A 14,511-nucleotide genomic window follows, 5' to 3' on the forward strand; every position below is an offset into this window, starting at 1 on the left:
CATTCCTCCCCCATTGCGCCCTGGTGTGTGGTTGTTGCTTAGCTGTGGCTGCCGCCCTGAGATGCAGCTCTCTGCCACGTGCCACTCTGCCTTATAATCTGCCAAGTACGGACTGAAACTTCCACGAGTTGTAAGTGAAATAAACCTTTCCTTCCTTCATTTTGGGCGTCAGGTATGTTGTCCCAGTAGTGAGAAAAAAGTAACCAAGACACTCTCCCCACCTGAGAGGACATCGCCTTGCCAGCCAGTTGCCCGGCGTGGCCCACGCTGCACTTAGCTGCCCCTGTTGCCCGGCGTGTCACCTGCCCTGCCATCGCGCACAGGGGAGCGTGGGGCAGAGACAGAGGCCTGGGCCCCGAGCTCACGGTCCCACACTCTTTCCATGCTCCACTCTGAAGGTGCTGCTGAGCCGTGGCCCGCGGTTCCTGACCCAGCCAGACCAAAATTCTCAAAGACGGTGAGATAGAAATGCTGAGCTGAGCAGCAGGGACGCGATGTACAAACCTCCCTGAGTGGTACCTGGCAGCAGTTTCCCTGCGCCCGTTCCCTGTCCTTCATGATCAGTGGTAGGCAGGGGCTGCTTCTGTCTCCAGCCTGTGGCTGGACTCAGCTGGCGCACCGGAGGGGGGTCACCCCAAAGTATCGTGCCCCTCCTCCCCCGATCTCTTTATTCCTGTTTAGGTATCACCAGTGTTGATCCCTTCCTGGACTGGGCCCTGTCCCTCTTCTCTCACACAGCAGGCTGACTTTCTGCCATGTGTTGCTTCACAGAGACCAACGTACCATTTGCTTTCACCTTCAGTTCAGGTAAGAGATGATTATGTTTTCAAAGGAACAACACTCATGAACCCCAGATGAAAACAAGAGCCCTCCGGAGCGGTGCTCAGGCCTGTGGGAGCGGAAGCCCTCAGCCACCCGGCCCTGCTGTCGGCCCCAGGGCTCAGCCCCGACCTCAGCACAGAGGGCGGCAGAGCCCGGTCCATTACAACAAGATGGCGGGAGCCTGAAACTCCTTCCCATGTGTTCTTAGGCTGTGTGATGTGGACTGAGCAGTGTGTGGAACGGCTCTCTTCAAAGCCAGCGAGGTAAAAGGATTTCAGGTGTCACGTACATGTGCCCACGCTCCAAGCTGAATGTGCTCATTGTGTTCTGTGAACTTGTACTGACAAAAATAGGACACTCAATTGAGAACCCCTGGGAAGGCCCCCGCTTGAGGTGAGGCAGCAGCCCCATGGCTGCCGTGGCACCTGGGGAGGTAGGCAGGGGCAGCGCGGCGGGACAGCTGCAAAGCAAGACTCATGCCTGGGTGGTGACAAGGAGCGGCCCCCACAGAGGCCGACTGGACCCTGCAGTGGTGCCCGGCACTGCTCTGGCTTGGAAGGGAGACCGCAGCTGGGTGGGGACGGCTCACAGCTCCACGCAGCTTTAACCAGGGGCTTCACGCTGCCAGGACGTGGGCTGGAGGCCGCTTTGGCTTCTCGCCCTCACTCCTGCCCAAGAGGACCTGAGTCCTGGAGGGGTCCCTCCCTGTGCCGATGCCCACGGGCCTGCAATCGGAAGGGAGCATGGGTAAAGCTCCCAGTGAAGGAGGGGGGGTGAGGATTTCGGAAATGAGATATTTGGGGCATGGCTATTGGGGTCAGCGTGAGTGAGCCGAGCGGCTTCCGTGGCACTGAGAACCCAGCGTGAGCGGCACTGTCCGCTAGGTGCAGGCAGCAAAGCCGCGAGGAGGAAAGCCACACTGTGAGGGACATGACGTTTACCGGACGGTCGGGCTCCGCTCTCCTTGAGGCTGGCATTCCAGGGGATTGTGTCAAAAGCAGAATAAACGCATGTGTGCACTCTGAACAGGACTTTCTTATATAACGGAGGCGTGCTGCACTGGCTTTCCCCATAGTGTCATTTCTGGAGTTTAAAATTCTGCTCTCTGGGTCTTAACAATCCATGTATCTAGCCTCTCAGTGGAAAGTTTGAAGGAGACAGTGTTACTATAGCTATACCCTCAGATAAATAATTATCAACACATAGCGGATTTGTTCCATCTGTGTATATTCCCCACCAGAATTTTTAATGAAAATTTTACACTTTATGTCAGCCTTAAATATTTTAAGCAACATAAAATGACACTTTTTATGTATTTTAAAACAATGCAATTGTCATGCATAAAAACTGACAGTTATTCAATTGCATCAGAAAGTTCACAGTGTTTGAATTTCTATAGTTTTCTAATCAAGATTTTTAGTATTTGAATCAGGTGCTACAGAAAGTCCACACATTCCTGTTAGTTGCTAATCCTCTGAGTTCCCTTTTGATTCACAAGTCCCCTATCACCTCTGCTTTTGTTCTTTTCCTTGAAAGTTATTAAAGAAAACCTACTGGAAATTGACCTCATTTAATATGGTCCTTTGCTCTCAGTACTTCCTGAACCTTTTGGGGATCTCTGGGTGTCAAGCAAGAAAACTTCTTACTGATGTTTCTGTAGTTCAGCTGGGAGGTAGGTAAGTATTACCTGCTCATGGCTCCATTTGCTAGCAATCAGGGATGCTCATGACCTAGATTCACTATTTTTTTTCTTTTTTTCCTTTTGCAAAAAGGGAGCACTCCCACTAAACTATATGTTTTTACTCTCAGACAGTGTTTTCCTAAGTCATTAAGTTGCCCAGGCAGGGCTCAAAGTTGCTAGTCTCCTGCCTCAGCCTCACAGAATACTTGCAATACAGGTATGTGCCAGCATGTCTGGCTGCCCCAATTTTACTGAAATATAATTTACATCCAAAAATATATAATCTGGTGAGCTTGGCCATGGGCCATACTTCTTTAAGCCTTGTAAAATGTTAATATTCTGATTGCATTTCTTGGTGGAAAATTGATACCAGAGAATGTTCTCATCAACAGTTACTATGCAATTCATATGGGAAAGGGAAGCTCAGTTCTCCCACATAAAAAGCAGTATGAACATCGAGTCACCTCTTTGTATAGCAGGTTTCAACATAAAGAGTGTGCTCCTTAGCATACTGCAGAGTTCACAAATGCGTGTATTCTCATTGCACTTCGACCTTATTGATTGAGACAAGTTTGACGTATTTCAATTTACTGCCTTGTCATACACATGGATTCTCAAATTAGTCTACCTTTTTTCCAGCAGTAACTTTCTCAGGTTGTCTGCTGAGCCCCTTGAGAGAAACATGGCACTGTCTGACAGCTCTGCTGTGTTGTGACCGTGTAATTCAGTCTTACCTTGATGCTCGCTGCAGCAGACTGAGAGGCCCTGGTCCAAATCTGCTCCAGACAATGGTGGTGGAGCTCCGTTCTGAGGCCACAGTCCCCGCAATGGGAGTGTTCCTTGTTCCTGGAGTGTTCATTACCACAGGCCTGTACTAACCCTTCACAGAGTTAAAAACTTGCTCTTTCTAAAATAAAATATCACCAACTTCTACTTCTTATTTCCAATAAGATTCTCACTCTGTTGTCGTTTACATCAATGTCTAGTTTGTTAGGAAAGTCTTGTTCTCTAGTGACATTAACGTAATTGATGTGTTTGCTTCATGGTAGTGGGACAGTGCGTTACCTTCCCCGAGAAACCACAACACTGCAAGTACCTTTGTTATTATCAACACTGCTACTGAAAAAAGCAAAAGATATCTTTAGTTTCTTCCCGCCCATGTGATGCATTTCACCAGCAATTTACTTTCAAATAGTATATTTTAATATCTTGCAATGTCTTGTGTTTGATTATGCCAAACAGGAGGCTGTTTTGTTAGATTTTATTTTGTGTTTGCTTAAATGTAGTCTTAAATTTTAATTATTTAAACTTGAGCTATATAAACATTTTCGTGGGTAAGATGAAATAATATGTAATTAATGAAATCCTGATTGTACCCCTGCTCCTCAACCCAGAACCAGATCTTCCCTGAAGATAATTACTTATTTATTAGTTGTTTTAGCTCTTCAGTCTAAGATATGTACAAAAATGTGCTTGTGTTTTGGACTTTCTTGGACCTAGTGTAACTTATTTTATACATGTTTCTACACCTTCTCTTTTGCACTGAGTGTATTCTTGAGGTGACATTGCAGGGTCACCCCATTCACTGGCTTGGGTGTGAAGGCTTCTCTTTTGTGGGTGAACCCTAGTAAGGAGCATTGGAGCTGTTCACAGTCTTCCCATTTCAGCACTTTTCAGCATATACTTTGTTTTTTGTTTAACTTCTCCAAGTTGATGGTGTAGTGCTCTACAAGTGGAATCACTGGGTCAAATACACGTGTAATCTCGTGTGCCTGGCTCCGGGTCACTCAGCCTCTCCTGCAGGCCCTCGGGGAGGGCACCCAGACCACTGCCCCCCACTGCTGCCTCCGTCCCAGGTGAGGCAGGCCGCTCGGCCCCTTCCAGCGGGCGCTGTGGAACCGACAGCCTCACTGAAGAAGAAACTGGTCTCTTGAAAGGGCTATCTTCTGCCTGGCTGGACAGCAGTCCTTTTGCCCTCAGTGAGCACATTCCAGCTCCTCCATCTTGAGCTTCACTTGGATATGCTAATGGAGTTCACAGGTCTCTAAATCCCCCCTCCTCTGCTCCCCCTCCCATATCACGCTCCACTCCCTAACTTGTGGCGCCTGTCCCCAGGCCCCTCCTCTTAGGTTACATCTCCTACCTGACAGAGGTAGACCAGATGACTAACGCTACAAACCTGCAGTTTTTGAATAACTTTCTTTGAGCTAGTTTCTCCTGCCACAAACTATAAAAAAATCTTTGTAACACTATTTCTGAGGCTCAGAAGTTACAAAGCACAGGCTTCTCTGAGCCAGGCTAGCCAAATAAAACTTTCTCCTTCTCTCTGGAGTGCACATTTTGTTACTTATGGGTCTATAAAAGTCAGGTATCTTGTTTTCCATAGCACCTGCCCAGGAGCACCTGGGACCCAGACCCCAGCTGGAGCAAGAACACATCCAAGGCTGGTCTCCTTCCTCCCCTGACTTTGCAAAGGGAGAAGTGATTGGCATGGTGACCAGAGCGCACAAGGGCTCCTTTATGAGTAATCGAGAGCAGCACGAAACTCAGCAGGGAGCACGCAGCCCCAGAGGGGAGAGCAGATTGCCCAGAACATGGAGCAACAGAATTTAAATCACGGCCATCACGGTCACGGGCTGAGCAGCCTTTCCCCTGTGAGAGCCGGCAGCACCTCAGTGTCAACGGATAGTACAAAGGGAGGAACATAAGGCGTTGCCCCAGGGGGCACATATTTGTATCGCAAATGGACGCTGTATGGACTTCTCCAATGCTTACACTCAGAGAGCTTGGGATGGAGTGCCAATCCCATACTCTGATGGATATTCTCAGACTGAGAATAAGAATAGTTACATGTGCAGCAGTGGAGGGAGGGTGTGTCTGGTTTGTCCAACGAGTAAGTCTCCATATGTGGATCCACATAAATCGGGGTGGGAAATCTGGGAAGAACTTTTGATGAGTCTCACAGCAGCAGTGAAAGAAGTGGTGAAATTGCAAAGTTTATTCTGGGCTCAGGAACTTCTGTCAGAACGACCAGGTCGACCTTTCAAAGGCTCGGACTTTTGAGGTTGTGATGGTATAGTGTGCATCCTTATTTGACACAAAGGCGTGTCCTATCACCTTTTTGAGTGGATGACTTACACCAAATGGGAGCAGGGCACCTGCTAAACCCCATGTTTCACTTTAGTGAGAAGCTAAATGCTCTCCAGCCAAGCGATGAGGAGATGAGTTTGCTTACAGCAGTTATCCTGGTATCTGCAGATCGATCTGGAATAGAAAATGTCAGCTCTGTAGAGGCTTTTCAGGAAACCCTCATTCATGTGCTAAGGACCTTAATAATGAAATATGATCCAAAGGAGCCCTCTACTTTTACAAATATATGTGTAATTTTCATAGGCATTGCCCAATACCCTACAGTATAGGTTGTATCATTTTTCTATTGTCAGCATCTTTATATGCAAGAAATCATTTTCTACAGTTTTACCCATAAATTAGAGTTTGCAATTTTTTCAGATACGATTATTGTAGAACTGGTACTGAACTGAAATGAAGATGCTCCCCACCAAGGAGTTGGATGGCAAACCATTTATTACGTAGGCAGGTCGGTGGGCTGGTGGGAAGATGCTCTCTGAATCATGAGCCCCAAGCCAGCGTTGGTTATATAGGGTTTGCAAGCAGGAAGTACAAAAGCGGATAGGGAATCAGTTTTAGACTGTGTCATATGTCATTAGGCAGACTGGGCAGATTCAGTTGGACAGATCGATGATTATAAGGTGGGCAAATCTTGGGAGGGAGTTGGAGAGAGCAGGTAAGTGAAATCACTTATGTCCTTGTCCTTGACTAGGCTAGAGAGTCCTTGGAACAGGTTAGCAAAACTGGATATGTTTTTAGGTGGGAAAACCGAAGCACTGCTGCTGGCCTGGGACAAGTTGACAAGGACCAGACTATCTGTGGAAAGCAGCTGGATGCGGTCAGTCTAGGCTGATTGGGTTTGTGGTCTAGCTGTGGGGCAGGCCAGAGGAGCACATCTTGTCTGAGTATGGTGTTAAGCTACACGCTAATTTTTTAAGTTTTTTAATTTTTCTGCCACACTATAGGTGAGAAATGCTATCTCAGGTAGATTGTTTCTACTATAATTTCATTTATTATATGAAAATTTAGGCATGTTTTCATATATCTAAGGAACTTTAGTTCTTTTTATTTTCAGTGCACTTTTAGTATTATCTTTTTTTCTCTTATTCCTTCGTCTCTCATGTTCTGTCAAAAAACATGCCATGTTAACAACCCAGGAGCACCTAAGCCAGCAGCACGCACCCCTTGCATGGCATTCTCACCTTGTTCCCTAGCCCTCGCTTGAGGCTCCCGGATGAAAGTCTGACTCAAGTGGCATTTTTCTTTCCTGATCTGTTGCACAATTTTTACTTCATTATCTTTCATGTTTACCTAAGAAAATGATAACCTAAAGCAAATAAGAAGCACATCAGTCAAAATTAATTGTCCTGTTGATGACCAGGACATGTACATTTGTAGCAGAATGCCAGGAACTCTAAAAACATGCTGTGTAAGCATACATTCAGAGATATTTTTGCAAGTCTTGCTAATGTGCCAGCAATTTTTGACTGTTGTGTCTTCACTAAGAGGAGTCCAGGATGGGAAGGAAGCAGCAGGCAGTGAGATGTTCTGTCCTCTTGGTATGAGATTTCAGATTACTGTACTTTATTGCTTTGTAGACCCAATAGTGGTCACATCTGCTTGCATCACAGCCTGGCCCAGCTGCCTCAGGAAACCCTAAGCCACCTTCCCTGCGCCCAGGGCCATGGGAGCAGTGGGGTTAAGGCAGAGGCCAGCTGCCTCAGTTTCCCTATTTTCTAGCCTTAATCATAGCTGCCAGAGGCATGAAAAAGATCTTCTTTGTTAAGGAGAGCTTTCGCATCACTTGCCACAGTGTCAAGGAAATAATACTGCAAATAAAAGACCATTGTAAAGTAAAGGCCAGCGGCAATAAATTCTCCAGTGACTGAAGAAATGGCCTCCATACCCTCCTTCAAGTTTTCCACTAAGGATTCGTGGCTGTCGGCTGACAGCAAGCGGGGAGACTGAAGGTTTGCCTTGAGGTCCTGCACGGACACGTGCAAATCCTTGGCCACGTTTTCTAGCGAGGCATCATCCAGCCCAAAGTCAGACCTGTACTGGGTTAAGATCTCCTCCAGCTTCTCTATGTCCTTGTCAGTGACGTGACCCGTGAAGGGGATGGTGGCTGTTGCTCCACGCTTCAGGGCATCCAGGAACATCATCTGCTTCAGGGCATCTCTCTTCCGATCAATGGCAGCCTCGGTGACACTGGGCAGGCACTGCATGAAGATGTGACGCTTGTGAGCGGGCAGGTCCCTCAGCAGCGTGGTCTCCAACTTAGGGAAGTCATAGTCAGACCTATCCAGGCTGGAGACTAAGAATATTTCACTGGCTGTCACTTGGGCTCCCTGCAGGTTTTTCACACAGTCATCTGACATCTTTCCCAGGATGACATCCTTTCTGAAGGTTGTAGGTTTAGCTTTTTCCTCACTGGCTAAATCCATATCAATTTTTGTTCGCACAAAATAAAAGTTCTTCTTCATTTTGGCAATGGCTTTGGCCAATTCTGCGTCACTGTATTTGAAGCGGGCGGCAGAGACGAGCAGGAAAAAGTCATACTCAGCAAACTTTACTTCCCTCAGATATTTTTCGGGAGGGAAATTGGTGGTCCCAATGCCGGGCAGGTCCCATATCGACACATTGGGAAACTTCGGGTGCTTGTACTCAGTTCTCTCCATGGTGGTCTCCACTGCCCCAGTGGCAGCCGAACCTTCCTCTTCATGCCCCATGCCCCGCAGGGCATTGATCAGAGTGGATTTTCCGGCTCCACTCTCCCCGGTCACGGCAATGCTCAGGGGAGCGTTCTCGATGACTTTGAATACAGAATTAACTATAGAAATTGCTTTTGGAACATCCCCTTTCTCCAGAAAATACTGAATCAGCACCCTGGTTTCCTCAGAGAGGATTCTACTTTCCAACTTGAAATTTTTTAAATACTGGTTGACGCTGGAGGCCAAGTTAGCACTCTCTGTGTTGGCGTCTGTGGAGAACCACTGACCCATGGCTGTGAGCAGTCGGGGACTCTAGAAGAAGAACACAGGCAAGGTCCAGGTTAGCACAGCAGGAAAGGCCTCGATTTCCTGTCAGGATCCTGCAGCACCCCAGTGCAGGTCCCACACTGTAACCGGGAAAGTTTCTCATGGGCGCCCCCAGGAGTCCAGGCTTGGTGCAGAGTTGCCCCTTCCCCAGCCCCTTGCCTTGCCTTGGACTTCCCTGCCCCTTTAGAAGACTCTTCATTGATTTCTAATCTGATTTTCCACTGAAACATGTGTGGCCCTTCCCCTTTGCTCAGATTGCTTTGTTATTTCTGTGTTAGGAAAATAATGTTTGAATGTGGCCGCCCATCTCCAAGGGCAGGATTAGAACCAGCACCAAAACACTTCACACCGGAGTGTGACACCAACACCTGGCTACAAACTACAGCTGTGCTCATCAGGACGTGCAATGCTCATGAAAGAGTAGGCAGACAGACCAGTGCAGCCGAGTGGAGTGCAGAAATGGACGTCCTTCAGTGTACTCCACCGATCTTAGTCTAAGGTGTGATGGCCAAGAATGAAGCAAAGACGTGTTTCGGGAGAAATGCCTGAACAACCAGACAGCCACACGTACACCATTCACAAAAAGTAAGGTGTGGTGTAGACTTGAACATAGAATGAAAGGAGAAAACAACGGTGAAACCCTATGACCTGGGGTATGGAGACGATTTTTCCGTACAACAGAAATCCATCCATGGAAGATATAATTGGTAATGTGGAGTTGTTAAAATTTTAAAAAATTATGGAAGACAATATCAAGAGCATACAAGGACAAATCCACTGACTGGCAAAAACATAATTGTGAAAGAGCTGGGTATGGTACCATGTGCCTCTAACTGTAGCATAGGCGTGCGGGGTTGGCAGGGGAGGCTAAAGCAGAAAGATCACAAGTAGAAGCTCAGCCTGGGAAATTCAGCAAGGTCCTGTCTCAAAAACATTAAAAAGAACCGGGCAGGTAGCTGAGTGCAAGGGCTCTGGGCTCAGTCTTCAAATTACAAACACTCATCCGATAAAGGACTATCACACAGAACACACAAAGATCTTTAAAACTGAAAAAACAAGAAAAGGAACAACATGAGTAAAAACCAGAGAAAGATGTTAGCAGACACTCACCAGAGCAGAGGTACACGTGAAAATACACTCCACCCCATATGCCGCGAGAGAAACACAAATGAGAATAGTGATGAGAGATCACTACACAGCAGCAGGAGCAGCACCAGTCTGAACTCTGACCACAACCCATGCTGGCCAAGATGTGGGACAGCGGGATGGTTCTCCACCCCAGGTGGGAATTCAAAATGGCAATCCTTTTGGAAGAGTTTGGCAGTTTTTTAAAGAAGGAAATATACTTAGTATTGAGACCCTGTATATTTACACTAAATAGTTGAGAACTTTTGTTCACATAAAAACATGTACATTGATGTTCCTAGAAGCTTTTTGCAGAATACCAAACCTTAAAAGCAACAAGGCTGTTATACAGTAGGTAAATGGCTTAACAAATTGTCATGCCTCTGGAGAATAGAATATTACTCAGTGATTAAAAAGGAATGAGTCAGTACTCCAAGAGAAGACTTGAAGGAAAGAAAACCTCTAATGCACATTAGTAAATGAAAGAAGTCAGGAGACTACCTGCTATCTGGTTCTAATTCCATGAAATTTAGGATAAATCAAAGTAATGGAAAATACTTGAAATATCCGTGTTTGTCAGGGATTAGGAGTGATGAAAATGCACAACACAGAAGATGTTTTGGGGGGTGGGAATACTTGCAATGACGCGATCAGTCTGCACACGAGGCATTACACACTTGCCCAACCCTTAAGTGTACCACACAAGAGCCAACTCTAAATGACTGATTTTAGGTGATTACGGCGTGTCACGCGGGCTCCTCTGTTGCCCCAAATGCACCGCTCTGGTGGAGGGTGCGGATAGTGGACAGACTGTGCATATGTAGGGAGAGCGCATATAGGGATTTTCTTTCTCTTCTCTCTGAAACTGAAACTGCTTAAAGCATAAAATAATACAAAGAAGAAGGAGAACATGCTGGATTATGCACTTGGGTCATGCAAGGACCGGCCCACCTGTCCTGGGAGCCCACTCCTGAGCAGACTGCAGCTTGTGCAGTAAAGGGGCCAACAGCCAGGCAGGGAGAGAAGCCACTGGGGAACTGATCAGGCAGAGAGAGTCGTGAGGAGAACACAAGAGGTGCACAAAGCCTGCAGGAGTGGCAGAAGGGGGTTTCTGTGAGGTGAGGCAGACCAAAGAGGTCCCTCTGTTACCTTTCGGATGTGAGCAGTGGGATGTACCCGGTTCTGGAGTCCTCAATACCTCCACCTCTTTGACAACAGAAGACTTATCCCTGCAGTCTAGGCAGAAAAGGAACCATAATCCCAGGACAAACTATAAAGAATGCTATGGAATACCTCTACCCTTAACCTCATAGAGATGTAGTTACATGTTTTATAGCAAGAATCAAGAACACACCCAGGCAGAAGACAGGCTGAAGCATTCCCTTCACAACAGTGTGGGATCAGCTCCCTCCTTCAGAGGCCTCCTGGAAATCACCTGCTGCAGCCCAGAGGGACAGAGGATAGCAAGAACAGTTTGAAAAATACCTTTTCTGAGCAGGTATGCAAGATCTGGTTCGGTGTAGCGACAAGGGATGCAAGCTTTTTCCATGGGAAGGAGCATGAAGAAGGCCTGCATGTCACCGGGTGGGTAAGGGAACCACTGGCCACTAAAGGCCATGGTGTCGGTGCCAGGCACTGTAGGACTTTTCTTCACATAAATGAGAGGTAAAACCTCGGTCACTGGCAGCTGAAGGGGCATCTCCTTGCTGTGCAGAAAGCAGCCTCTTGGGACCTCCTTTGGGAAACAAGGTCTTTTTAAGTACAGAATCAGTAAGCCTGAGAAATGGACAGCCGCACCCAATCAGGAAATCAAAGAGACCTGGACCCCAGCTGCAACACATTCTGACTTGGCTCCGGGCATTTGCAGAGGGTGTCAGGGCGGAGGAGAGCTCAGAGGGCGTGGCCATGTCTGCTGAGACTGGTGCTGAGGACCTGAGCAGATAAGGAATTGGGGACCGGCGACAGGAACGGGAGAGGACAGACGGGGACCTCCAAGTTCTGTGCACTCAGGAACTGCACCGAGCCCGTGCTGTCTAATCCCGTACATCACCTCACGGTTTAAGTGCATTCTGTGAAACGTCACTTTCTTCTCAACAATTAATTTGTGGTAGCGGCGGCAGAGCACTTTCCCAGATGCCCGTACCCTCATCCCAGAGCCGTTCAGAGTGCGCTCACGCAGTGTGAGCAGGAGAGACAGGAGGGAGTGTGAGCGGTGTCTATAAGGACCTCAGATGAATATCAACACGCAAATCCCCATCGCACCCTCTTAGCTCTGCAAGACCATTGTAATGGTTCTCACACTGAAATGCAGGATAAAGGACACTGATCGCTTGGGAGCTGTGATCCAGTCCTTAGGAAACTAAGATCAGGGCTGGGATCCAAGGTGAACCCCCGCCAAAGTGCAGAGCTCTTTTGGGACAGGCAAAGGCCAAAGCCGGGGTTTGTGGGGAGGGGTGCACACAGGGCTCAGAACAGGGCACACGGGCCCTCAGCATCTCTGGTTCGATGACAGCCCTGTGTTCTGCCTGAGAATTCAGATGTGCAGTCAGGGATGTGTGATGTCAGCTCTCGGTGAAGGGCCCTGTCCACTGACCCTGCTGTCTTTCAGTGGATCCTTCAGCAGTGCGGGGGGAAAGTCCATCTGTGCCGATGTCTGAAAGTGTCCGGATGCCTACACTGCTGAATGGGTCATAGCTGTGCATGCACCACCCCCGCCTCAGCTCGTAAACCCCTCACAGCTCAAACTAAGTGTCTAGTTTCTTTTCCCTATGACCAAGTGATTTGTCTATTCTTAGGTCTCTATTAATTCCAGAATATATTCTCACTCACCAGTTCCTAGGAGAAAATGTCACAGTTGAGCTCCTGAGGTTCCGCTAGAAGAGCTGAATTGCTGGCTGTGAGAAGCCGGGCACAGGAAACACCTTCGGCCCGCACCTGCCGTCCCGGGCAGTGCAGGGCCGGGCTCGGGGGCCAGCACAGAGGGAAACTGTGCTGACCTTCCCCATAAAGAGCTGAAGGGCTCTGAGGAGCTCTGAGGACTTAAATCATCTCTGGCTTCTGCCCTCCTCACGCAGGAATGTGGGCAACAGCAGGGAAGGGAGGGGCCCAAAGTGCAGGGCACAGAAAGTCCAGGAACAGGAAAGCGAAACTGCAGCTCTGGAAGCCTCTCTTCCCAGAATCGAGCCAGTGCTGGGCAGTGAAAGTGAAAGGCCCTGTGGTCGCGGTTTCTCACGTTTCGGGGAGACGGACCTGATGGTGACCGATACGAGGAGGACGCAGGGGGGCAGGCCAGGGCTTTCCCAGTACGGGAGAGGTCGCCCTTACCAGACTCCAGCTTCAGGCCAGACAGGCTGTGAAGCAGGACTTACGGGGCTCGAGCTCTGTCCTGGGCTGACGCCACTCGGGGCCCCCGTGAGCGCTCACAGACCAGACTCTGGCAGGGAGGCAGAACAGACTCGAGTGTGGGCTGTGGCCTCGGTCCAGGCACAGCGCTGCAGAAAGCCTCGGGGTTTCCAGGGTTAGGAGTGTGTCCCTTAGCTCAGCGTGGACACTCAGCCGTTCCTGAGACTCTAGGTCAGAAGAGGAAAATCCGCAAGGAGCTCACATTCCCTCGTGCGCTGGAGGAACTCCCGGAGAGCAGGAGGCTGCTGTCCTCCCCCTGTGCTGTGATGCGGAGGGCTCACAAGGGCGGGGACTGGGGGGCACGGAGCTCCACAGCCTCTCCCGCGGGTGCCGACCCCGGACCTCCCAGCTTGTGACGCCTTCCTCAGCCTGACAGCCGCAGAGCCTTGGTGACCAGGGCCCCCGGGGGGTCTCGGTGCGGGTCAAGATCGGTGAAATCTCTGGCCGTGACACCCACAACACCTCCCTGTCCCTTCCCCTCTGCAGGACTCAGCTTCCCCCAACCACCACCCTGCATTCAGTGGGTGGTTCTTCTTGGAGCTGCGGCCCGTTCTGAATCTAGGATCCCAAACACAGCTGTGTCGCATTGCCGGATGGCCAGGGGTGTTATGTCACGTGAAAGGAGCACACTGTAAACTCTAGTCATTAAAATTCAGAAAGACAGCTAGGAAGCCCACGACGGAAAAAAATGGAGTCAAAATGCCCTTACTTAATGACAAAGTAAGGCGGGGAGTGGGAAGAGAGGAGAAGCAGAAGACGGAAAACAGGACGCTGGCAGAGCGCCGTGCTCCCCGGGGGATCCGTGCAGGACGCGTCCACCCTGCGTCCCGGAAGCCGGCAGCACAGTGGGATCCAGCAGCACAGCGCGGCCTCCACGGGCCCTGGGATCCCGACAGCTGGAAACCGACAGGGCAAGGAGGCAAGAAGAGGAGCTCTGTGATCCCGGAGGAGCCCAGGGGACAACTAGGAGCCACGGGGAATGTGGAGAAAGGGAGGCCCCAAGAGGACGGCACGGAGCAGCCTGGATGCCTGGCCCTGCTCCGGGGACCAACAAGCCCTGCTGTGAACTCTACCCCACCTGGGAAGACATCGCCTTGTCCCCAGCCAGTGTGCCCGGCGTGGCCCACGCTGCACTTAGCTGCCCCTGTTGCCCGGCGTGTCGCCTGCCCTGCCATCGCGCACAGGGGAGCGTGGGGCAGAGACAGAGGCCTGGGCCCCGAGCTCACGGTCCCACTCTCTTTCCATGCTCCACTCTGAAGGTGCTGCTGAGCCATGGCCCGCGGTTCCTGACCCAGCCAGACCAAAATTCTCAAA

At 49.5% G+C, this 14,511-nt stretch overlaps 2 protein-coding genes and 1 pseudogene across 2 annotated transcripts in view; 1 reads left to right on the forward strand and 2 right to left on the reverse strand.

Moving 5' to 3' along the window:
- Window positions 1-5,948, forward strand: part of LOC106147188 — a 12,306-nt pseudogene extending 6,358 nt beyond the window's left edge.
- The window catches only part of LOC102012740 (interferon-inducible GTPase 1-like), a 78,088-nt gene extending 65,099 nt beyond the window's left edge, over window positions 1-12,989 (reverse strand). Inside the window, exon 1 of the mRNA XM_013508115.1 lies at window positions 12,717-12,989. The gene's annotated coding sequence lies outside the window, so the exon portion shown is untranslated. The remainder of the gene's footprint in view (window positions 1-12,716) is intronic.
- Window positions 6,071-14,511, reverse strand: part of LOC106146313 (interferon-inducible GTPase 1-like) — a gene marked incomplete at its 5' end in the record, with an annotated part of 39,745 nt that continues 31,304 nt past the window's right edge. The window contains 1 exon segment of the mRNA XM_013508123.1: window positions 6,071-8,655. Within this exon segment, the coding sequence (XP_013363577.1) occupies window positions 7,375-8,634 (1,260 nt within the window). The 3' untranslated portion in view covers window positions 6,071-7,374.

The sequence above is a fragment of the Chinchilla lanigera genome, unplaced genomic scaffold (genome assembly GCF_000276665.1).
Source record: "Chinchilla lanigera isolate Chin_1 unplaced genomic scaffold, ChiLan1.0 scaffold00007, whole genome shotgun sequence".
Classification (NCBI taxonomy): Eukaryota; Metazoa; Chordata; class Mammalia; order Rodentia; family Chinchillidae; genus Chinchilla; species Chinchilla lanigera.